General features: G+C 42.3%; 1 protein-coding gene and 1 long non-coding RNA gene across 2 annotated transcripts in view; one reads left to right on the plus strand and one right to left on the minus strand.

The window, feature by feature from the left end:
- Window positions 1–26,037, plus strand: part of LOC134666607 (uncharacterized) — a 40,040-nt gene extending 14,003 nt beyond the window's left edge. Inside the window, exons 3-7 of the mRNA XM_063523821.1 lie at window positions 16,944–17,100; window positions 18,332–18,497; window positions 19,764–19,951; window positions 24,661–24,843; window positions 25,825–26,037. Of these exons, the coding sequence (XP_063379891.1) occupies window positions 16,944–17,100; window positions 18,332–18,497; window positions 19,764–19,951; window positions 24,661–24,843; window positions 25,825–26,010 (880 nt within the window). The 3' untranslated portion in view covers window positions 26,011–26,037. The remainder of the gene's footprint in view (window positions 1–16,943; window positions 17,101–18,331; window positions 18,498–19,763; window positions 19,952–24,660; window positions 24,844–25,824) is intronic.
- On the minus strand, window positions 7,893–9,089 carry LOC134666624 (uncharacterized). The gene is made up of 2 exons (XR_010098533.1): window positions 8,448–9,089; window positions 7,893–8,310 (listed from the first exon to the last, which is right to left on the minus strand). It is a non-coding gene; the product is annotated as an uncharacterized LOC134666624 (long non-coding RNA).

A 26,037-nucleotide genomic window follows, 5' to 3' on the forward strand; every position in this document is an offset into this window, starting at 1 on the left:
GAAACATAAATAGTGAATATGAAGGTGTGAAAAGGTTGAAATTTTGACAGGAGAACTGTCAGAGAGTAGACTATGCGTTTAGTTACCGCATCGGAAAGAAGGTATTCTGAATGAAACAAGGTAGAAAACGTACGATAAAAATATAATTATTAGTAATTATTATTAACCACTTAAAATATTACAAGTATTAATGAGCATTGATATTTTTTCGAGAGTCATATGATTTGGAAAAGGTTTAGAGTCTGTGCGGAAAGAGAAGAGTCGTGGCAGAAACGGGAACTAACATTTTAAATTTTATATGGCAATCAAACCTTTGACACCTGTCTTGTAAAAAGTAAACAAACTTCTGTCAATGTATATTTTTATTAACAAAAACCGCAAGTTTTATGTATAAAATATTTTCAAAACACGATAAAACCGTACATAAAACCACAAGGAAAATTATATTTAACATTGTTCGGTTTTGTCAGCGGGAAGAAAACGGCTAAAAGCCGACTATCGACTTACAAAAAGTCACGGAACGTGTTTTCGCTATTCGCGGGTATTGATGTTGTATTTAATATTAAATAATTACCTATTTAATAAGCCCCCTAAGTAACTTGTCTCCGGTACATAATCGGTAAGTATATTCATTCAAAATATATTAATTTTCATAAATATGCAGGTCATTCATGATCTTTAAAATAACTTAGAAATAGTCTTGATACTTGCCATTTTATGCATATTTATATGTAATTTTTTTTTCAGGATTGTGCAAAAGTACCCACGGTATCTCGAATAAAAGACCGCTAAGTAGGTGATATGCAAGAATTCGTAATCTACGTGCCGGATTCAAGCACATCCAGTTCAGATGAAGATAGTTCTATGAGTGTCCCTGGTTGTTTTGAAGCTAGCTGAAACATAAGTGACATTGAATATTTTAATTCAGACTTCGATTGCAAAGAATGAAACTTTTTCTAATAAAATATTTCTTTATTTGTAAGTTCGTTTACTAGGTTCTGAATAAAACTTTTTCTAATAAAATATTTCTTTATTTGTAGGTTCTGTTAGTTACGAAATTATTATTTCATATTTAGCAGTGACTTTTCGGCGAAGTAAAATATCGTGAGATGAGAGAACCGGACATATCCCAATAAGGCCTACCTACTTATGCACTATTTTTATTCATATTCATATTTATTATTAATAATGTACACATACATTACAAGTCAAGTTTACAATGGGTGAAATATATCCTAGATAAAATTACAGTTCTATTGCCCAATTTCTACCCGATCTACGCGGTTTTAATAACTGTTGGACTGCACAGATTAGGCAGTATAAAATATAATATGAAATTACAGTTGTATTGGGCAGATTCTTAACTAGTTTTAGCAGTTTTGTCAATCGCAGTCACTTTTTAGTATCTGAAACAAGTGTGTTTTAAAAAGAAAACTAGTGCCTGCGCTAAATCAGAGGATTGAGTTGACGAGCCGACACCACCACCAGGATCCGCTTAGTAAGCCGTGGTAAAAAACCGTAACAAAAGGGATTCAAGTATCATGACCTTTAGTGTCGTACTATAATCACGTGACCAGTGTTGTCAGCATAGCAAAAACCATAAAATAGCACTGGCGCGCCCTCAAATCCCACGACTCTTCTCTTTCCGCACAGACTCTAAGTTGGTTTGACGTTTGATGCGTCGATATGGATCGAAACGGAGGGCTGGGGATTTTGCTAGAATCGACAATGGATGGAGAGTTGGTACTGGGGCACGCTAGCATTTATACAGTTCCTAATTGAATATCGAAATAAACCGCCTCGCCCCCTTCCGCCGCCTGCCCTGGCCGGTGGAAGATTGGGATATATGTAAAGTGCGCCGTGTGTGTGTGTGTTGTGCGCGAAAAGGGCGTAGCCCACCGAGTGCTTTCCGTGCCGCCGGCGAGCGCAAGCATGGCCGACGGTCGTGTTGCTCCGAGCGCCGTTGCGCGCTCCCTGATGTGCTGAGCGTCGTGGGGACGCTGGTTTTCACCGCAGGGCGCAGTTTCCAAGGCCTGTGGACTGCGTGCCGCCTGGCGATCCCGAGGTGCTTCACACAGGCCTCCCCTTCACTTGCGTGGCCTGCCGACTCCGAAGCGCGACACGTTGGCGCCACCATCAAGCCGTAGGGCACGGCCTTGACTCGCGAGCCGTGTGTCGGACAGCCTTGCCGCGGTCCGACGATCCCGAGGTATCATCGCGCGGGTCCTTCTTGTGGAACTCCTGAGCGCCGCGGGTTGTTCTCGCCCGGGCTTGCCAAGGCCGGAGCTTGAGGAACGCCCGCCGCCCACCGTCAGCGATCCGCCTGCTGCGTTAAATACCAGCGGGCCTGTGGATGATAGCTACGTTCGGTACCCGTGAGTGCACTAGACTTTTATCCCAGGTTTTGGCCAAGACTCCGCGTCTCGTTCATCTCGCGATCGTAGATTAAGGTTTACTATAGTGTCATCCCATAACCGCCGACAGTTTAGAGAAACCGATTGTATTCTGAGCAGCGCCCGCCCTAAAGCGGAGTGCATTGTAGTAGTTAGCGAATTGTATTAAATTGCATGTCATATATTTGGTTTTATCTTTTCAATATCCTATCAAGTTCCCATTAACCAGGTTAGAGTAATAAGAGGACCCTTGCACTCCAAAGGTGAAATGTTTTACTGCGGATCTTATCCGAGGCATCACTTCCATTAATCATTTAGACATCTTGAAAACCTTATTATTTCTCATACACAACAATATCATTTTTTATACACGACAATGGCGCCCGAAAAAAAGTTTTAAATATCAACCTGGTTGCTGTGAGCTTGGGAGAGCGTTAAGATAAATATATAAAATTGGTGTCAGTTAAAAAAGAATTAAATGCAATTATTGGTCTTAGGAAAAAATACAATACCATTTAATTTGTAACTTTACTTGTGACAGAGTAGCAAATTTATTATTTATTGTAATTATTATTAGGCTACACTATGAATAGTTAGCATAGCGCTTAGCCACAAATTATTTTTTCTACCACGCTCCAGTCGAGAGCATAGTGGTAGTTTACTTCAATACTTCATATATCTACCGAAGTGTTATTAGCTTATAATACTTAGGTGCACACCCTGACACAAGTAAAGCAGCAATCTTACCGACATGTCGGAGGAGGAAGGGGACGAATTCCATGACACAGGTGCGAGGGAAGTCAAACCCCCCACCACTACTCGTGAATTAACAGGATTCAATCCTTCGTATGTCAATACACGACCGCGGGGTGCTGCTGCAGACGCCCACCTACCCGGCCCATCCACGCCAAAACCACTAGAGTCTATTTTACCATATTTGGGGGCTCCGGGCCTTGTCCGTCAAACCAACTCAACCTTAACAGGGGCAGTCACTACAACCCCTACGACGGGGACTACGGGCAGTACAGAACGCATCGTGCATGTATTGCGCGAGGACCATTTGCGGTCGTGGAATTTGAAATTTTCAGGTGACTCAGATGTCACCGACTTCTTCCTTAGGATTGATGACTACAGACGTAGCCGAGACACTCCGGAGCACAAAGTGCTTAAATGTTTTGCAGATTTACTAAGCGGTAAAGCCTTAGATTACTATAGGCACATACGCGACGGAGTCTCCTCGTTGTCGGAATTGCAAGATCTTTTCAGATCGTTTTTTACATCAATAGACAATGATTATACTTTAGAAAAAACTATTCGAGAACACCGACAATCACCAGGCCAGTCATTACATTTTTACATATTGGAGATGCAAACTATGAATGCGCGGCTGACAACAAAATTATCGGAAACAACCTTACTGCAGATAATTAAACATAACATTTTGCCATCATATGGGCACCTGTTGGCTGTCGACGACTCGAATAGCATCCAAAATCTTATTGCTATAGGCAAACGTTTTGAAGCTTATTCAGGCTTACCTGGGTCTACAAATAATTCCAAAACAACAAAACAAATAAAACAAATTAACGAAATTAAAACTTATAATCAGAGAAATTTCAAGAGCAATAATACACAAAGACAGGTAAATAATAAAAACAACCAACTTACTTGTAAAAAATGTAAAAAATCGGGACATTCATACCAACAATGCCGCACTATTCCAGGCATTGTTTGCTTTCAGTGCGGTCAGAAAAATGTGCTTACAAGCACTTGCCACAAATGTAATCCTGCCAAGGGCAGACCAGCGCCGGAAGCAGACAATGTCCAAAAAAAACTAAATAGACCAGGAGCCATCAAAACAATATCAAACACACTATATTTAGGTGCGGTGACTCCTGGTGTAAAGGCGGTTGAAGGAGATAACCGAATTTACATTGATTTTGAGGTACGAGAACGAATATATACAGGTCTAATGGACTCAGGAGCAAATTTAAGTATAATAGGGAACAATTACCATAAACATTTCTTAAATTTAGGATTTAATTTAATAAATTACACTACAACTGCGACTTGTGCAAACCGTTCTGTCGTTGAGGTCATAGGTAAAATCCTATTACCAATCAATTTCAGAGGGATGCTTTATAATATCATGTTTATGGTAATCCCAGAAGTATCTGATGACTTCATTTTTGGCATGGATTCTATATTAACACTAGAATTAATAGATATTTTTAAATTAAAAGATATTCACCTTTTAAAAAGGAAAACATCACTTAGGCCGGAGTCACTAAAAACATTATGTGCCATAGTGCCAAAACATGATCTCTCCCCTCTCGAATCAATTCAATTGGACAAAGTAATAAATGAATTTAAGTCAATCAGTACAGAGGAGCGAGGTCTGGGTAAAACATCTCTAGTAGAGCACAAGATCACAACAACGGGGCCACCAATAAAACAACGATATTATCCGCTTTCACCGGTTAAACTGAAGGCTTTAAATGACGAAGTAGACCGGATGCTTCAGCTGGGCGTGATAGCACCATCTAAATCACCATGGTCTAACCCCGTTGTTATGACCCCAAAAAAAGACGGTTCCTGGAGATTTTGTTTAGACGCCAGAAAACTTAACGACGTCACAGTCAAGGACTCATATCCTGTACCATACATTAATTCAATTTTAGATAATTTACGTGGCACACGTTATTTAAGCTCAATCGACTTGTCGGCGGCTTACTGGCAAATTTCTTTATGTGACTCCGACAACGTCGACGGCTCCGGCACGTCATGTCAAAAATGTGCATTTGTGGTACCAAACCGCGGACTATTTGAATTTAAACGCGTCCCGTTCGGTATCTCGAACGCGGGCTGTGAATTACAACGTTTGGTTGACTCTCTTTTTCACCATAAATACGGCGAGAAGATATTTGCATATTGTGACGACCTTCTCATAGCCACCAATTCGTTTGAAGAGCATATCGTTATTTTAAATGACGTTTTTCAAGCTTTAAGCAAGGCAGGGGGCCTAGCCAAAACGCATTTCGAAAAAAGATATCGCTAACGAATCGATAAAAAATGTATGGGAATGACAGGTACCGTAGATGAGTTTGTCGAAAAATATTAACGAATACAAAAATGTTAGCCAAGTTGCAATGTTGTAACGAAACGCAAAACTTTCGTTACTGGAATTCGATATCTGTCATACATTGCCTAGCCGAGTGACACTTTTGACATGCGAAATCGAATCGTTATCGCCTCCTAGGTGTCGATAAGTAGCGAGAGCTATCCCCTTGCAGATAACTTATCGAAGCACAAGAAAATGCCGTATAATAGTGTTTGTAAATTAGAATTTGTAGTAAAAAGCATACTTTAACATTATTGTGGGCGGCGAACAACGCGGAAGTCTCGCTTAGACGCAGGCGCCGTCTGAAAAATCGCCTATTGAAACTGCTTAGGAAAGGACTGCCCTTAGCTGGTGGCTGGTGGCTTTATGCTACGGGGTCAGATCAAAGGATAGTGGGCCGTACGCAGCATTTCACCCAAAGGATCCAATGTGACCGAGGCGCTGAATATCTACCTATCTATATTGACAGTGTCATGGAAAAATGGATTATGCACCCACAAATGCAACACGAAACAACGTCCCTACAAAGGTAAGAGTGAGCCAATAACTTATCCCCACATACCTAATAAGTATATAAAATATGTAATTGATGCTAAAATAACTTCTTATGTGTTCCTGTTACGTCTTCAAATATAAACCGATGAACGGTGTAGATTAAATTTGGTACCCATATGCACACAGGCAAGCACTTGTTTCTCAATAGGAAAGTGAATTGAATGTGTAAAGGCAAAGGTATATAGGTAAAGGCTTTACAATTATAGATAAAGACTCGGGAACAAATGTTCTTCACACAAATAAATGCCCTTCCCGGGAAACAAAACCATAACCTTCATAGGCAAGGTCACTAACGACTAGCAATATTGTAGTGTCATCCCATTTTCTTAAATTGATTTGAAAGAGACGAGACTACAGTGTTGCTACTTTTTGATTTCTACAATTTCTTGTCGAACTGTACAGTAAGCTCAAGAAGACTTGTGTTGTGGGTACTTAGGGTACTTAGATAACTATATATAGATGGTCAAACCAATTTGTCACTCAGTAAGAACCAGGAAAACTATACTCATACTTTTGGGTGCTAGTAATAGTATATGACAAAGCTAGTATGATTCTCTCTGTCTTTGTTTGAAATGAGACAGTCCTTTGACAAACTATACTTAAATACATAGACAACACCCATGACTCAGGTACAAAATATCTGTGCTCATTACACAAACAAATTTCCTTACCGGGGATTCAAACTCAGGATTAATATCAGATTAACCGGCAGGGTCACTAGTCACTACCCACTAGGCCAGACCGGCTGTTGTTACGCATATAAATTATCAACCATATTAATGAAACTTTTTCATATTATGAAACATATTGTATATGACTTCTTTTGGCAGGCGCAGGTACAGTCAGCTGCAGAAAATGGTACCACTCCTGCATACAAACTTCTATGTAGCGGTGGTACCTTTTCTGTGCAGCTGACTGTACCTACACACTATATAAAAATATATGTACTTACACAAAACATTTAGTTTTTTTTGTCATATGACTGGTAGAGAATAGATAAATATTATAACCAAATGTTACAGAGTTTTTTGAAAAACTAAGCATTCATTTTGTTTCAGGTGACTTGGATATTCATTGCAGCCTTGACATATTTATGGTGCTCCAAAGCCAGGGTCAAGGGAAGAAACTATGACACATGTACAACCACAAAAATATATTGAGTGTTGTTTTACTATTTTAAAACACTACATAATATATGTACAAACAAGAAAAGAATGCTTGGCTACTGATTTCATGCTGCCGACAAAAAATACCTGCTGTATCTTTCATTAATAGATTTCCAATAAAATAAATTAACTTTTTAACCCAATCATTGTTTCATTTATTTATGGTGGTTACCACCTTAACCTTTGGTATGCTTAGGAGCAGATCTGCTCCCATGTACTTACCTATATTCAACTTTAAAAAATGCATTAATTTTGACGACCGGTCTGACCTAGTGGGTAGTGACCCTGCTTGCTAAGCCGATGGTCCTGGGTTCGAATCCCAGTAAGGGCATTTATTTGTGTGGTGAACACTAATATTTGTTCCTGAGTCATGGGTGTTTTCTATGTATATAAGTATGTATTTATCTATATAAGTATGTGTCGTTGCCTAGCACCCATAGTACAAGCTTTGCTTAGTTTGGGGCTAGGTTGATCTGTGTAAGATGTCCCCAATATTTATTTATTTATTTTATTTTATTTAATTATGATTGATATATAAATTACAAATTGTTGACAGGAGCATACAAAAGGTTAAATATAAGCCAGTAGCTTAGCGGGTGAGATTCCCTTCCCAAATTTCCATTCAAAGCAAAGATGGTAGGTAATTAAAAAATAATATTAAGTAATAATATGATTTATTAGTTTTGGTTTCACAGGCAGCTTTTATCTTATCTAATGCATAACATCTATGTATTCAATGTTCGCTTGACTTTTGTTAATTTCGAAAATGTTTGAAGTCTATGAAGTAAATGAGTTCACTGAGGTTACACTGATTCGGGCAAACCTGTTCACAATTTCACTTCACGGTTTGAATCATTACTAACACTTAAAGTATTGTCTCTTCTGGTCAAGTAAGCCAGCAGTGCACGTCCTTAGCACTGGTAACTGCCATGAAGGCGTCATTGCAGCGGCAGCTTTGACTGTTCGTGCCAACTTGGCGAGGACTTCTCAGCGTGGAAGAAGAGCCCGCGGAGCCCGCTCTTGCCCGCTCTGGCTGCGCCGCCGCCTTGATTGGGGCTGCGGTGACGACGGCTGTCTGAAATTGTTAAACTTAGGTCAAAATTATATGCAATTAACAACGCACTCTTCAAATATTACACTATATAGAGTTATTTTATCACGAAATTGTAATTAACTAAGTTAAACAAATGCCAAAATATTTCATTTGCTTACCGATAAAACAATTATTTTCTCCAAAATTAGATTCGCTGTTCACTTGACACTCTTGACAGCTGACAGATGACGTTTCTTGACGGTTTTGAACGAGAACCACAGACTAAAATTAATTTTTATCGACTTGGCCCGTCGAATATGCGATAACTAAAAAGATTGCCTCTTGGCTAGGTTATTATAAACATTATCGACCAGTCGCTCGCGAACGTAGAGATCGAATCGATACGGAGCGAATGTAATTTGGCTACGGGCCCAGGTCTAACTATAAATTTTAGTAAGTGCGAATTTTGTAAATCAGAGCTTAGGTACCTTGGATACATAGTCGGTTCACAAGGTCTACTAACAGATCCACAAAAGCTAGATAGCATTAAAAATTTCCCGCGCCCAACAACCGCTAAGCAACTACGCGCATTTATAGGGCTCTGTTCTTATTACCGACGATTCGTGGCAAATTTTTCAACTATCATAGCCCCGATGACAGCTTTAATTGGCAAGAAGAAGGGTAGAGACACCGTAGACTGGACAGTGGAAGCAGAGAGGTCATTCCTAGCGCTTAAAGAAGCCCTCACCCAGGCTCCGGTGCTCGCTTGCCCTGATTTTACCAAACCATTCCAGATCCATTCAGATGCATCAAGCGTCGGCATCGAGAGCGTACTTATTCAGGAATTGAGCGGTATAGAACACCCTGTAGCTTTTTATTCTAGGTTGCTTACGAAAACCGAACGAAATTACAGCACAACCGAACGTGAACTCCTAGCATTAGTGGACTCAATAAATCATTTTAGACCGTACATAGAAGGTAGCCGCTTTGTGGTGGTCACCGACCATATGTCGCTAAAATGGCTCAAAACGCTAAACAACCCTTCAGGTCGTTTGGCGCGATGGGCAATGCAGTTATCTTGTTTTGACTTTGAAATTAGACATAAAAAAGGCTCCATGCACGTAGTACCAGACGTTTTGTCACGTATTGAGGCAGTAATATTCGAAGGAGGTTGCAGTTCTAAAGATAATTGGTATAATAAATTATTTAAAAATGTAGAAACAAACCCAGTATTTCATAAAAACTATCAAATAAAAAATAAGGTACTATTTAGATATTCAAAACCAATATCAAATTTACAGACCGAAAATAATTGGAAAATAGTTTTGCCTAGAGAATTAATACCAGAATGCATTAAAGAAAATCATGAAAAACTAACAGTACATCCTGGCACATTTAAAACTTTATCAAAAATTAAAGAAAACTATTTTTGGAAAGGCATGTATGCAGACGTGAAAAATTATGTGGCCACGTGTGAGAAGTGTAAAGCATACAAACACTCAAATCAGCCTCCACATGGGCACATGACAAACCAGAAAAAGGTTAATAAACCTATACACACTCTATCTATCGACCTAATAGGTCCTTTAGTACAATCATATTCTGGTCACGTCTACATACTATCTATAGTTGATGTATTTACAAAATATTGTTGGATTCACCCACTTAGAACTGCAACAACTAAAACAGTAACTACATTTATAGAATCAGAAATTTTAAATAAAGAGGGAATCCCATGTGTTTTAATCTGCGACAACGCAACAATATTCCAAAGTAAACAATTTAAAGATTTTTGTGCCACACACTCAATACCAAGGATATTTTATAACGCATATTACGCACCTCAATCTAATACAGTAGAACGCTTTAATCAAACTATTGAGACCTGCCTAGCTATTTTGGTAGGACAAGACCAAAGGAACTGGTCCAAGTACCTACCGCAAATCCAGCTATCTTTGAATAGCACTATTAATATTGTAACGGGGCATACACCATTCTCGTTGGCAAAGGGGCGAGAGATGATGACGGATGGCATGCTGCATTCCATTAGGGGCGGTATTCCAAATTCGTTAGACGACCTCCAAATTTCCAACCGGTCCGACAGAGCAACTGCTCTCAACGAGATGGCAGATATCTTCCAGCGCGTCACTGATGCTTTGACCAAAGCGTACAAACAAAACGCGGTACGATATAACCTGCGCCGTAAGGAACTACGGTTAAGCGTAGGCGATATCGTATGGAGGCGTAATTTTGTACAGTCAAATGCAGCACACTTTTTCTCCGCAAAATTGGCACCGCGCTTCCTGAAATGCAAAGTCATTAAGAAGCATTCGGATGTCGTATATGATCTTCAGGAGATAGACACGGGCAAAATTGGAAAGTATCATGTCAAGGACATAATTAAAGTCCCACAAGGTGTATGTCACACGTAACAATTTATTTTATATTATTAGGGCATATTAAGATTTAGCCCATTCTTTTTTTCAAGCATACATGCTTCTTTGACCCAACTGGTCAACATTTGTTCCAAGCATTTCCTAGGAAATCAAATTTTATAAGTAACTACATACCCTAAGGGCCCAGGGTGACTCAATTATGGTGGATATAATACACTAAGTAGGACATGGAAAAGAAAACCAAGTTTTTTCTTTTTCAATTAATGCAAGCCCATTGGCTGCATATTGGAGTTTGATTTAAGTGCGGGTTACAAGTAACTTCCACTATTGCTAGTATAAGTAATAAATAAAAACTACCAACTAGTAACCACATTATATTAGGGTACTAGTGGCTTTGTATTTGTAGGAATATAGGCATAGCAGAGCATGCTATAGTAAAACATAACTATTAGTATATCAATAGGTAGCATTACATTAGGAATAGAAATACATGTAATATACTAATTAATTAGAATAAATTAGCCTAATCAAAGATAACTAATATTTTTGTTAGCATTAAAAGATATCAATTAGCCTCAAAATGAGAGTTAGCTCATTATTAACTATAGCGACTACATTATACAACTTAAGACTATTTCAAAGGAAATCTAGGTTATATTTTTTAGTTGAGTAGCAGAAACCACAGTGTGGTGGCCACACGCTGTGATTTCTAATGTGAAACACGTGATAGTCATGATCTGACCACAGCATAGTGTTAAGAAGTATACGTCTACGTTATAGTTCTAGAACATAATATAGGTAAATTAAAGATAAATATTAAGTAGCATACTAAATAAATAAATAAATATAGGTTTAGTGTCAAACGATAATAAATATGGAGCGCATGTATATGTCCGCATATATAGTTAACGTCCTACTGGACCAGATGATTTTTTGGGAAAAGATTTTTTTTTCTCCGGTTACCCCGGCTGCCTCGGTTAACCGGTGCTTAACCTCTTTGCCGAGAGAGGGGATATTGTAGCGATGCTACATATTTGCCTAGGATAAATACATGCTTTTCCATACAAGATAACCGGTACAACATGACTGTCGCATTTCCAACAAAATAACATACACCAGAGTATGACACTTAGGTAAAACTATAATGTACCTTCTCAGCTGTAGGTTGGTTGGCATATCCTGCCTCCTGGTTAGCTGGTTTCGAAGAAACAAGTCTAAAGAGTATGCCACTTGAACGGAACTTGTCACCCAAATTGCGCGGAGGTTATCGAACCAAACCTGGCTTCATGCATATCAAAATGATCCCCCTGGTCTACCCCAACTGCTCAAATAGGTCACTTCCTAATTTAATTAGTATTTTAGAATCATTTTCGGAATTTTTATGAAACATAAATAGTGAATATGAAGGTGTGAAAAGGTTGAAATTTTGACAGGAGAACTGTCAGAGAGTAGACTATGCGTTTAGTTACCGCATCGGAAAGAAGGTATTCTGAATGAAACAAGGTAGAAAACGTACGATAAAAATATAATTATTAGTAATTATTATTAACCACTTAAAATATTACAAGTATTAATGAGCATTGATATTTTTTCGAGAGTCATATGATTTGGAAAAGGTTTAAGTTGGTTTGACGTTTGATGCGTCGATATGGATCGAAACGGAGGGCTGGGGATTTTGCTAGAATCGACAATGGATGGAGAGTTGGTACTGGGGCACGCTAGCATTTATACAGTTCCTAATTGAATATCGAAATAAACCGCCTCGCCCCCTTCCGCCGCCTGCCCTGGCCGGTGGAAGATTGGGATATATGTAAAGTGCGCCGTGTGTGTGTGTGTTGTGCGCGAAAAGGGCGTAGCCCACCGAGTGCTTTCCGTGCCGCCGGCGAGCGCAAGCATGGCCGACGGTCGTGTTGCTCCGAGCGCCGTTGCGCGCTCCCTGATGTGCTGAGCGTCGTGGGGACGCTGGTTTTCACCGCAGGGCGCAGTTTCCAAGGCCTGTGGACTGCGTGCCGCCTGGCGATCCCGAGGTGCTTCACACAGGCCTCCCCTTCACTTGCGTGGCCTGCCGACTCCGAAGCGCGACACGTTGGCGCCACCATCAAGCCGTAGGGCACGGCCTTGACTCGCGAGCCGTGTGTCGGACAGCCTTGCCGCGGTCCGACGATCCCGAGGTATCATCGCGCGGGTCCTTCTTGTGGAACTCCTGAGCGCCGCGGGTTGTTCTCGCCCGGGCTTGCCAAGGCCGGAGCTTGAGGAACGCCCGCCGCCCACCGTCAGCGATCCGCCTGCTGCGTTAAATACCAGCGGGCCTGTGGATGATAGCTACGTTCGGTACCCGTGAGTGCACTAGACTTTTATCCCAGGTTTTGGCCAAGACTCCGCGTCTCGTTCATCTCGCGATCGTAGATTAAGGTTTACTATAGTGTCATCCCATAACCGCCGACAGTTTAGAGAAACCGATTGTATTCTGAGCAGCGCCCGCCCTAAAGCGGAGTGCATTGTAGTAGTTAGCGAATTGTATTAAATTGCATGTCATATATTTGGTTTTATCTTTTCAATATCCTATCAAGTTCCCATTAACCAGGTTAGAGTAATAAGAGGACCCTTGCACTCCAAAGGTGAAATGTTTTACTGCGGATCTTATCCGAGGCATCACTTCCATTAATCATTTAGACATCTTGAAAACCTTATTATTTCTCATACACAACAAAACTTTTTTTATACACGACAATGTGATGGTTCTACATCCACCTCAGATCCTATTGAATTAACCAGGGGAGTCCCCCAAGGCTCTATCCTTGGCCCGATCCTATTTATTTTATACTCTGCTGACATCGGCTCACGTATCACACACTGTAAGTACCACATCTATGCGGATGATGTTCAAGTGTACATCTCATGCAAACCACCTTATATTGATGATGCTATAGCTAAACTCAACTCTGATCTCAGTAATATTGCATCATGGGCTTCAGATAACTGCCTGCTACTTAACCCGAACAAAACGAAATATCTAATCTTTGGAAGCAAACACCAGTTGGCTGGTTTAACTCCTACTTTGAAAGTCACATTATTAGACGAGCCGATCGAGCAAGTCTATGAGGCTCGGAACCTGGGTCTTTTGATGGATAGTGGCCTTCGCTTTGAGAAGCATACTTCTGATGTAGTAAGGAGGTGTTTTTACAAACTAAAAGTGTTGTACAAAATTAGACCTTTCATCAATGAAATACTGCGTGTTAGGTTAGTTGAGTCACTTATTTTATCAAAATTAAATTATTTGGATGCGGTATTTGGACCAAGACTTCTTTGTAAATCCAAAAGACTTATACAACGTGTCCAAAACGCCTGTGCTCGCTTCTGTTTCTGCATTCCATTGCGAGGCCACGTATCACCTTTCCTTAATCAGCACAACATTCTAGAAATGCACCACCGCCGTAAGCTGCACCTTGCTTCTTTGCTCTTTGGTGTAATAAACCTTCAGGCTCCTACTTATTTGTACGAGAAGCTGTCCATTTCCGTGTCACGCGGGGGTCGGCGATCTGCGACTCAACTTCTAACTCATAGACACACATCAGCAGCCTTCCGCGGCAGTTTTCGTTACGCAGCCACTAAGTGTTGGAACAACATCCCTCCTCCTATTAGGAACCTGCAAAGCATTCACAGTTTTAAATCAACTTTAAAAAAGTTTATGCTCGAACACCAATCAAACGAAGAGTGCCTCAAACTTGAGACTAGCTACATTTAAGCACCCTTGACGCATTCCTAGTATTACTGCTTTTCGTCTCTTCTACAACCGCCACTCATTTTAACTGTCATATTAACTGTAATTTTAGTCTTATTACATAATATTGTAGTCATAATGTGTTCTCTTATAATTTAGTCGTAATAGTCCATGGCCCCGACGGAAGACCAGCGCTAGCCTTTAGGCTAGCACCTGCTGAGTCGGGACCATTTCGTGACCATGGTAGTGTTACCTGTTGTTTTATCTATAATTTTTGTCACGAATAAAAACATTCTATTTTATTCTATTCTATTCTATTCAAAGTAAGCCTTTCCGAGCTGGTGTGGTGAAAAATAATTAATTACATACTTTTACCAAAAAACAGTTGCTAGTAACTTAATTGTTTTAATTCACATTATGAGTATGTTCATATGAATGGTTTCCACGAGTTATTTATATACCATCTAGTGGAAATTGGTGATTTGTGTACTATCTACCAGAGACTTGGCATTTGCTCTTAAGTTGTTTCATATGGAAATATATTGAGATATATTTAAATGAAATAAAATTATTTAAAGCTAGTTTTATTGGCGATGCCACAATGCATTATGTGAAATTCATGTTCATAAGTTTTGTGATGTTATTCGCTCTAGAATTACGTTTTTTCTAGAACAACTTTTAACTATGGGGCTGTCCATAAATTACGTCATCTATTTTTTTGACGATTTTGACCCCCCCCCCCTCTCCCCCCCCTAAAATCATGCTTTAAATGGCGCCATTTCCTCCTACTTCATGCTACCATCATCCGATATCCAGACCCCCGCCCCCCCTAATTTGAAATAACGTAAAATGACGTAATTTATGATTAGCCCCTATGAGGCACTGAACAGCTAAGAGTTTTGTTTACGTCAAAATTGTTCTTAAAATAGCCTTAGTGTAATTGTCTTGACTAAAATAAAAGCCTATTTGTCCATTCCAGTCTTAGCGGTAACCTGCATGTTTTTCCTCAATTCTCCATAACCAGAGATGTGACTTATTTGAAATACTTGTATTTAAAATGCAAATACAAAATGCAAAATACCTATTTTGTATTTTGTATTTAAATACCTTTTGAAGAAAACTATTTTGTATTTTATTTGAAATAGTTTTTGAGTCCTATTTTCTATTTTCAAAATACAAAATACTTTATAGTAGGTACCTAGGTAATGTAAGTAGGAGTTACAATCTCTTCTGATGTTACAATCCTGGCAACTCTTCATTCTTTTAACATGGAACTGTTGAATCTGTTTAGTAACGTCGCACATGACCACAAAAGTAGCGAGTGGTTAAAAAAGTGGAATCTTGAGTGTTGCGAGGGTTTCAAGGCACGAGAGGAGAACAAACTTTTCTGCCCTGGTGAAACACAAACGAGACGTTTTCATCACACTAACGAGAGGTATTATACTATCTGTAAAACATTACAAATTAATGCTTTAAAAGTTTCCCGTCAAAAACCACCATCCATACCTACATCCTACCGGTTAATATGAGCAAACAACTAGAAATTTGCACTTTAGATAGAGGATTGATTTCAAAAAATACAGAGAGTCTTTTCAACTCGGAAATTCCGAGTAATACTTTTTAATTTAGACTAGGTATTCACTATTCAGAGTACCTTTTATCGCAAAGTATTTGTATTTTAAAAAAGTATTTTCAAAATACCTATTTCGTATTTTGTATTTAAATACAAATTCAAAAACTATTTTGTATTTTGCATTTGAAATAGTATAATCAAGGAAGTATTTGTAATTTGTATTTAAATACTTTTTATAAAGTATTTTTCACATCTCTGTCCATAACTGAGTTACACAATATTTATCTGTAATATCGTCATTTATATTCCACGCTGAGCAAAATCCATCGACATTATAGCCTATATAGATACGCAATGTTTGACCCCGGTCGTTAGTTTGGTTTGCATCTACTCTAGGTAACTATAATAACTATTGGTAAATTTCAAAAAGCAAGTATGTACAATCAGCAGCAGAAGTTGCTAAGCGGGGGTGAGGTGTTAAAAATTACCTTGACACGCTCCTATTCGCGTCAAGATCATTTTGAACACCTCACCCGCTTAGCAACTTCTGCTGCTGACTGTACTAAAGGCAACACTCAACTTTTATCACTCAACAAGCCTTTTATCTTTGCAATAAGGATCACGGTTGTCGGTTTACTGTGACGATGGTAGGTACTAACGTTATATTATCAACATCAACAAGTATATTAAATTGTAATATTACAATATTAAAACTAAAGTTAAGCCTAGAAAAAAAAACAAACTTCTGACAAGTCGTACAGCGGTAATAGACCCGATGGCACTGGTAGGTACTAGGTACTGCTGTTTAATATTGATCAAATGTGACCATGTGAGGTCGCGGTCGCGGTCGCGATATGGTGTCAGGGTTTAAGAAGACTGGTAGTTTAGGTATTCTTAAAAACCAACTAAACAAAGAATCACGCGGTTAGTTTTTCTGTCCTTTTCCAACCTTGAACATTTAAAAGAGATTAATTGAACATTCCAGCGAACGGCAGGGCATGTGCGTGCGTCCGCAACAATGTGCTGACGAGACCTTGCTGCACTGGCCGGCTGACGGGCGCTGCTATTACCGGCTGAGCCAGGGCCCGTGTTATCCGGGCTCCATACTCGACGTAGGCAGCGACGGTGTCGCCAACTGCACGGTAAGTTTGGCTTCTGTTACCCTCACTGGTTAAATCCCGTGCAGGTTTTTCCGATAGTGACGCAGGCTGCGGGGACCGACTGAGCTAGGACCCAGCTTACAGAGCTATCCGGACTTCGAGTGAGTCGTTCGCACCTCGATACTAAAACGATCACAAGGCGCACGAGTACCGGTCAGCGCTCGAACTGAAAACGATTCCCACCGACGATCCGTGCTGAACATCCGCGCCGACCGCTCGGCGGCGACTGTCAGCGGGAAACTGAAAGCAGTCTTAAACCAACCTAACCCCAGCCTTAAACATGCTGCGCTGAAGCATAACCAATGCCTAACGTAGTCCACCTTTGAGCGGACCAAACTTTTAACTAGGTTCGTTGTTGATTGAGCTCATGGCTAATACTTCTCATCTGTACCTATTGCCGACAGCCTGGAACTCCTCGGCATGGAGCTGAGTTCAGTCCTCAGCTTCGGCAGCTTCATTGAGTCTAAAGCACAAACTGCGGCCAGAAAGCTGGGCGTCCTAAATAAGGTGAAGCGATACTTCACACCTGGACAGCTTCTAACACTTTACAAAGCTCAAGTCCGGTCGTGTATGGAGTATTGCAGCCACCTGTGGGATGGCTCAGCTAAATACCAACTCGCCGCTTTGGACTCAGTGGAGCGCAGAGCCAGGAGGATGATTGGCGACAAGAAGCTAACGGCTAAGCTTCAGTCTTTGGCCCATCGGCGGAAAGTCGCCAGCCTGTCGGTATTCTACAGGTTGCACTTCGGGGAGTGTGCCCAAGAGCTACACGAGCTTATTCCACCGTCCCCATTCTACCATCGGACTTTTAGACGCACGGCCGGTTTCCATCCTTACTTGGTAGATATTCCACCAATTCGCACGAAGCGCTTTGCTTCTACTTTCCTTATGCGCACTGCCAAGGAATGGAATTCCTTGCCGGCGTCTATATTTCCGTGTTCTTATAACCCGGCAACCTTCAAATCAAGAGTGAACAGGCACCTTCTGGGCGAGCTCACTCCATCGTAGGCCACGTCTACGCCTCGGCTAGTCTGTGGCCATGAGTAAGCCCATTCATAATAAAAAAAAAAAAATACTTACTTATAATACTATAGGGTGTGTGCGTCCTTTACAACTTCAATAAGTTTAGTACCTATACAGGGACCTATCTACACTGTAGTGTCTAGACGTATTGTTAGTAAAATTTACATACAAACTTTAACATGTGTTTCAGTGTGCCTCCGACGGACCCCACTACTGGGCCGGAGACGGGGGCTGCTACGCGCACTACTCGCGGGGACCCTGCGAGCGCGGGCAGCTCTTCCTGCCTGGCGGCCGGTGCGGCTGCGACGATCACTTGCCGCACTATCACAAAGGGACCGGCATGTGCTATGAGCTAGGTAAGGAAGGACTAAGGAGATGGGTCCCTCACGGTTACTTGGTGATTGACATTTTTCAGCATTCAACAGGGTTTTGCTATTTATTATTGTAATAGCTTTCAATGAAATATATAGTTAGGTAGGTACATAAATTGGTGTATATAACTCAGCGTATGCATTGCATAAGTACAGTCATCAGCGATAGTATCTTACACAACTAGGGCCGCAAAAATATGTGACACGTTCTTATTTGGAGCGCAATAAGAGCGCGTCATATATTTTTGCGGCCCTAGTTGTGTAAGATACTATTGCTGATGACTGTACTATCATAGAGTAATATTAATAAAGAAAGAGTGGTAACTCCATACATCAGTTTTCTTACCAAAACGCGCGTTATTTCGTAGTCGACATCTCGCGTCAAGTAGCGGAATATATCAGTAAACTGCTAGTCGACAATAGATGTCGCGGCGATCAAAAACTCTAAAGGTGACAGTCCATTTCCAACGACAGCTGCACTACTGTTCATTTTACTATGGAAATTGACAATGACAGCGACGCGTTCAGTACCGGTAGTGCTGCTGCAGTTAGAAATGGAATGTTACCATAATGCTCAACAATTTTCAGCTAATATTATAACCGGATTACTCGAAACTATATTTTCAAGTCCTTATAATACTAGTTGTAAATTGTTGACACCTGTGCCATCTGGCGTCAAGTTAGCAGTACTGATAGTTCCACTACTTGACGTTAGATGTCGACTACGAAATAACGAGCGTTTTGGTAAGAAAACTGGTGATTACTCTATGGTACTATGCAACAATGCATCACGAAGTTACAGAATAAAATAAAAAATAGAATTTCATTTACATATTTATAATACCCTCTCTCTGTCTGTCTGTCTGTGGGTCTTTCTGTGACCCGGTGGCCGAGTGGTTCAGGCACCTGCCGCGATAGCAGAGGACGCTGGTTCGATTCCAGCCTGGGGCACTGGAGGCCTTGGTCACTTTTTCTTAGTATATGACATTTATTTCAGTTTATTTATAATAAGATTGTCAATTGCATCTTAAGGATTACTCACGCTAGACCGGGCCGAGCCGGGGCCGATACGACCGACATGTTATTTTCTATGACGGCTGATCGGTGATCACGTGTTGCTTTCCATAGAACATGAAGCGCCCGATGCTCCGGCCCGTCTGTGTCATCAGTGAATCAGTCATGTCAGGGTGTCATCCTTTAGCTACTAAGTATTCATTTATTGCTATAGTTTCCCAATGTATGTGTTTTCAGACACCATCGGCCCATGCCCCAAAGGTCACATCTTCTCCATCTCCGAGGTCTCTCCCCAAGGGTCCAAGGCTGAGTGCCAGTGTAAGGCCTTCCATGCGCGGGCTTCTGACGGGGCGTGCTACAGGCTCTACACTAGAGGGCCTTGCGCTAACGATGAGATGATTTCGAGGGGCGGACGGTGTACTAAAGTGAGTTTTTCTCTCATTTCTAACATTGTTCCTTTAAATTCAATATTTGTACAGTCAACTGTAAAAATATGGGTGCAGCCAACTTATTTAAAAATATGTCTAAAATATATAGTTCTTAATTCGCTGACATAAGTGAATGGGACATATTTTTGAGATGATTTGTGCATCCATCGTTTTACAGTTGACTGTACATACTTATGTGCTGTTAGGTTTATGACAATTATGACTGAAGAACATTAAAACACTTTTAGGATATACCTAACTAAACTGAGACGCCTAGTCTGTAATTTTCTGTACAAAACAGTCTGCCGATTTTTGCGGGGGCACGACAAATGTATAGGTACGTAAAAAACGTAAAAAAAGCCATGTCAGATAAACGTCAGTCCATTCAATGTGTATGATGGTCGCCTATTTTCGACAGAGGCGAACGCCTGTTAATGGCTTTGGTTATATCCTTTAAGGCCCACTTGCACCATTCAACTAACCCGGGATTAACCTGTTAAACCTAGAGTTACCACCCTAGTAGCATTTTCGTTGGGGCCCACGGTGCCAACGGTAGGGAAAACGTTGGGATGAGGTTCGTTCCGTAGCCAACGTTAATTTTGTATTGGCCCACCATCGCATTTACCAACATTCGCTGTGGCACAGATGCCCAACAATGGGCCTTTGTGTATTTTGGTACCGTTGGCTAAACAACGACAATATTCGTTGGCCCAATGACGACAAATATCGCATTTACCAACATTGGCTGTAGCATTGAGGCCCAAAAATGGGCCTTTGTGTATTTTGCTACCGTTCGCTAAACAACGATAACATTCGTTGGCCCAATGGTGACGAATACCGCATTTACCAACATTGGCTGTGGCACGGATGCCCAACAATGGGCCTTTGTGTATTTTGGTAACGTTGGCTAGTCAACGATATCATCCGATGGCCCAATGATGACAAATATCACATTTACCACCATTGGCTGTGGCACTGATGCCCTACAATGGGCCTTTGTTTATTTTGGTAACGTTGGCTAATCGACGATATCATCCGATGGCCCAATGACGACAAATATCGCATTTACCAACATTGGCTGTAGCATTCATGCCCAACAATGGGCCTTTGTGTATTTTGGTAACGTTGACTAATCAACGATATCATCCGATGGCCCAATGACGACAAATATCGCATTTACCAACATTGGCTGTGGCATTGATGCCCAACAATGGGCCTTTGTGTATTTTGGTAACGTTGGCTAATCAACGATATCATCCGATGGCCCAATGATGACAAATATCGCATTTACCAACATTGGCTGTAGCATTGATGCCCAACAATGGGCCTTTGTGTATTTTGGTAACGTTGGCTAATCAACGATATCATCCGATGGCCCAATGATGACAAATATCGCATTTACCAACATTGGCTGTGGCACTGATGCCCAACAATGGGCCTTTGTTTATTTTGGTAACGTTGGCTAATCAACGATATCATACGATGGCCCAATGACGACAAATATCGCATTTACCAACATTGGCTGTAGCATTGAGGCCCAAAAATGGGCCTTTGTGTATTTTGCTACCGTTCGCTAAACAACGATAACATTCGTTGGCCCAATGGTGACGAATACCGCATTTACCAACATTGGCTGTGGCACGGATGCCCAACAATGGGCCTTTGTGTATTTTGGTAACGTTGGCTAGTCAAAGATATCATCCGATGGCCCAATGATGACAAATATCGTATTTACCAACATTGGCTGTGGCACTGACGCCTAACAATGGGCCTTTGTGTATTTTGGTACCGGTGGCTAAACAACGATGACATTCGTTGGCCCAGTGAGCACAAATATCGCATTTACCAACATTGGCTGTGGTACTGATGCCCAACAATACCAGTTGAGTTTGCTTGTGGCGTCACTAGATGGCGTTACTGTCTCCAAACATCGAAGTTATAGTTATTTTCTCGATTATTCCGGATATAATCATAATATTTTTTTAAAGTAACTTATAAATCTAATAGCTATAACTATAAAATTTATACATATATTTAAAAAAAATTATTTTACTAACATTTTCTCAATTTAAATCTCAAAAAACATAAATCTCGCTTACGAAGTTTCGAAGTGCGGTTAGTATATATACAAATTAGAGTGTATAGTAAGTGTACTTGGCTCCACCCACGGAGCCGCCTCGCAGCCCCACAAAGGCCCTTCTAAGGGCTCCCACCACAACAACGACGCCGGACACACAGAGGCCCCTAAGCTGGGAACCTCTGTACCAGCACCCCCGGTTCCCGCGCCAGCACCTGCTCTCGCGGACGCCGGCCCCACCCACGCAACCGTCGCAGCCCCACAGCTGCGCCCGAACAAGACGTCCGAGCGCGCCGCACGCTCGCGTCTCCGCCATCTACTGGGCATCGCGCCGCTCCACGCACGCCCTCCGGACAACCGCCGACAGCGCCAGCGCCCCCAGGGCACGGGTGCCAGAAGGAGAAGAAAAAGATGCCACTCAGCGGGCACTGCGCCGCTCCACGCACGCCCTCCGGACAGCCGCCGACAGCGCCAGCTCCCCCCCTGGGACACCGGCGCAAGAAGCAGAGGGAGTCAGCCCACAGCAGCTACGAGGCCCCACAGCCACAAAGCCGCTGATAGGCTAAAAAGAAGAATCTAAAGCCATGACAGGCCATCACGGCTAGCCATGGCGCACAAGCCACCGCCCTTAGAATAAAGGCACAAAACAGACCCACCCGTAGATACGGGTGGCGATTAGAGACCGCCAAAAATCCCCAAAAGGGATGGGAAGGCATCTCATGCCTTCGGGAGGCATGAAAGAAGCAAGCGAGTAAGTGTACTTGCTTCAGCAGTACATATACTAAAATTGGAACGTACAGAGAAGATTAACAACACCGCTGCCTAGGGCCTTCATGTGGATACATACAACCAATGCCTACCGTAGTGTAATTGTAATATTTATCAGCAAAGGCCCAACGTCGTATTACACAACCACTTACTTAACGTAGGGTAACTGTAGGACTCGTAAACAAAAGCCCATTACATAATTAGACTGTAGGCACACTATAAATTACACAACTATTTACCTACGGTAGTATTGTAAGAATCCTACGCAAGGCCCAACTTTAAAGTTACAATGTTGGCCCTTTGTGGGACAAGCTGTGTTGGGCCTTCAACCTGGTGCACGACTACCTACCGACCTACCTGACTTGCCGATGGGTAATTGTTGAATTTGCAAACAGAAGCACAACGAAAAAATTGCCCTTTTTTATTTTTTTGCAGTTGTCCCTACAGCAAGCCATACGGCCAAATGTAACAATTAACCAACCATCAAACAAATGAGTATAGGCCCAACCACGGCCCAACCAAAACGGCCACCGTTGAATCATTGTATGATTTATTTAAATAGGCCCAACGAAAAAATTACTCTAATGGCCCTCTGTTGGGAATCTTCGGGAGGGCCTTTGTCGAGGGCCCTCCAGCAAATCGTACGGCCAAATGTAACAATTAACCAACCATCAAACAAATGTGTATAGGCCCAACCAAAACCACCACCGTTGAATAATTGTATGATTTATTTAAATAGGCCCAACGAAAAAATTACTCTAATGGCCCTCTGTTGAGAATCTTCGGGAGGGCCTTTGTCGAGGGCCCTCCAGCAAATCGTACGGCCAAATATAACGGTTGCCCAACTAATACGTAAACAAAGGCCCAACAAAATCCCTACAAGAAAATGCTATTAGGGATGGTTACCAGTACAATTTGACTCTGGATTGACGGTTAAACCGCTTAACCCCGGGTTAGTGGGATGGTGCAAGTGGACCTAAGTTAAAACATGAGCCGCTTGTCCGTGTCACAATGACAATCATGCAATCGTTTTAGATTTGGAGGATCACATATTACCACAGAATAAATAATAGTACTAGGTACAGAAGATTCACTCTCTAACAAAACCCGTCTGTTACGATTAGGACAGATATGACCGCTAGGTGGCGACAGCGCCACGCGCGGCTTATGACTAGCCACCAAAATTGGTGTGGTGCGGATGTACTTGTAGAGTTGTAGCTACCTGTTGCAAAGCGAGTGAGCCACGCCTGTCTGAGCGGTTTATCTCCCGCAGTAATAATAGTACATTATTGTCGAGGCTCGGAAGTAGCTACTTGCAGGCTGAGGATTCGTTTTAAACGGACGACCTTGGGAGTCCGTTTAATTGAATCCGAAGCCAGCAAGTAGCCTTCCAGCCGAGTCATATATAGTGCTTTTCTCAAAAATGGTGCAAGAAATATAAATATCATAGAAATATTTTACAAAACCAACGTTCTTACGTATATATTTTCACAGAAAAAAGCCCTTGCCGCCTTTTTATTTTTTTAATAAAAAAATAGAAGTGTATTTTTCTGCCGAAAATACGCCAACCTATTTGAGACAACTAAATAGTCGCGGTACTAATCATCTGTTTGGCTGTTTAATGGGCCTGTGCCTTCATTTAATATGGCCATATTAAATTTTAAAAAGTTTGGAACTCGACAAATAATGGAATTTGTATGCAACATTGCAGTCCCAAAAGCGAGACTGCAATGTTTTTAACTTTTTAATTTTTGAGTGACCATAAACTACGCGCTTCGCGACCTATTTTTTAGACGGCAAAGTCGACCTTGCCGTCCATTTTTGAGAAAACACGTTTAAAGGCATCTCTAATCCGTTCCAGGTTCCGTGCGCGCGCGGGCGCCTGTACGTGCCGGAGCGGCGCCGCTGCTACCGGCCCGGCGCGCCCGAGCCGTGCCCGGCGGGCGAGGTGGTGGCGTTCGACTTCGACGCGCGCCCCGCGCTCGACGGCCTCAGCCACAACGGCGTGTGCGCGTGTGGCGGCGGCAACTGCGCCAGGCGGGAGGTACACTTTAGGGCCACCCCACACTAGCGTCTTTCGAGCGTCGTCGTCTTGTCAGCGCTCGCGCAACGGCGACGCAACTTTTGCGTCAACGCAACGTCGGTGCGACCGCAGTAGTGTTTATCGAGCGCCAGCGTCCACGCGACGTCTCTAACGCCCCCCCCACATCTGGCGTCTTTCGAGCGTCGGCGTCTACAATTGTATGGCCGCTGCTCGACGCAACGTCGACGCAGCGTTGACGCAACTGCGCAACGACGTCATTTTCCATAGCGCTGACCTGACGCCGACAGACGCCGACGCTCGAAAGACGCTAGATGTGGGGGGGCCCTAACGTCTTTCGAACGTCAGCGGACAGCGTCCTGTCAGCGCCCGCGTCAGAGCAAGAACGTTGTGCAGGCATTGACATATATGGACGAGTTCGCATCACGCGCGCGATTGGTCGCAACTAGTTGCGTTACACTGCACGATTGGCTCGAATTCGTGAGCGACACCGCTGATCTAGTACCATTATTAGTGTCCGTAAGGCCCGTCCTGAAATATACGTCAATGTGAGCAGGCTTTATCAGTGCCAAGCCGGTACAAACTTATATTATAATACGCTCATAATCATAAACATACAATGACCCAACGAGGGCACTGTAGCATATTAGGGCCACCCCACAGCTAGCGTCTTTCGAGCGTCAGCGTCTGTTCAGTAGTTAAGTATGTCGCTGTGCGCAGTTGCGTCGACGTTGCGTCGAGCAGCGGCCATAGAGTTGTAGACGCCGACGCTCGAAAGACGCTAGATGTGGGGTGGCCCTTAGTTTTATCTCCTGCACAGAAAACCGACTGTTGGTCTGTGATCTCCTGCATCAGACCTACGGTGTATCAGTATCACATAAGTCGTAAAAAGTACACTACTGAATAAACGCTGGCGGCGCTGGCCCCTGTCATTAAATACACAAAACACAGGCTAGTGCTAGTAATTATTTATTTTCATTGCAGGTGGACGCCTGTGGGACGCGGAGAGGCGCCGCGATATACGGTGGCGCGTGCCATATGCTGCACACTCAAGGTCCGTGTCCGCAGAACTCGTGGCTGGTGCGTGACGTGTCCGTCACGTGCCGCTGCCGGCCCGGACACGTGCCGCCCGACTGCCGAGCCGACACCAGGCTGGCTGTCAAGAGCTGACGCACGAGTGTGATTTGAGCAGGGCGA

The sequence above is a fragment of the Cydia fagiglandana genome, chromosome 8, assembly GCF_963556715.1.
Source record: "Cydia fagiglandana chromosome 8, ilCydFagi1.1, whole genome shotgun sequence".
Classification (NCBI taxonomy): Eukaryota; Metazoa; Arthropoda; class Insecta; order Lepidoptera; family Tortricidae; genus Cydia; species Cydia fagiglandana.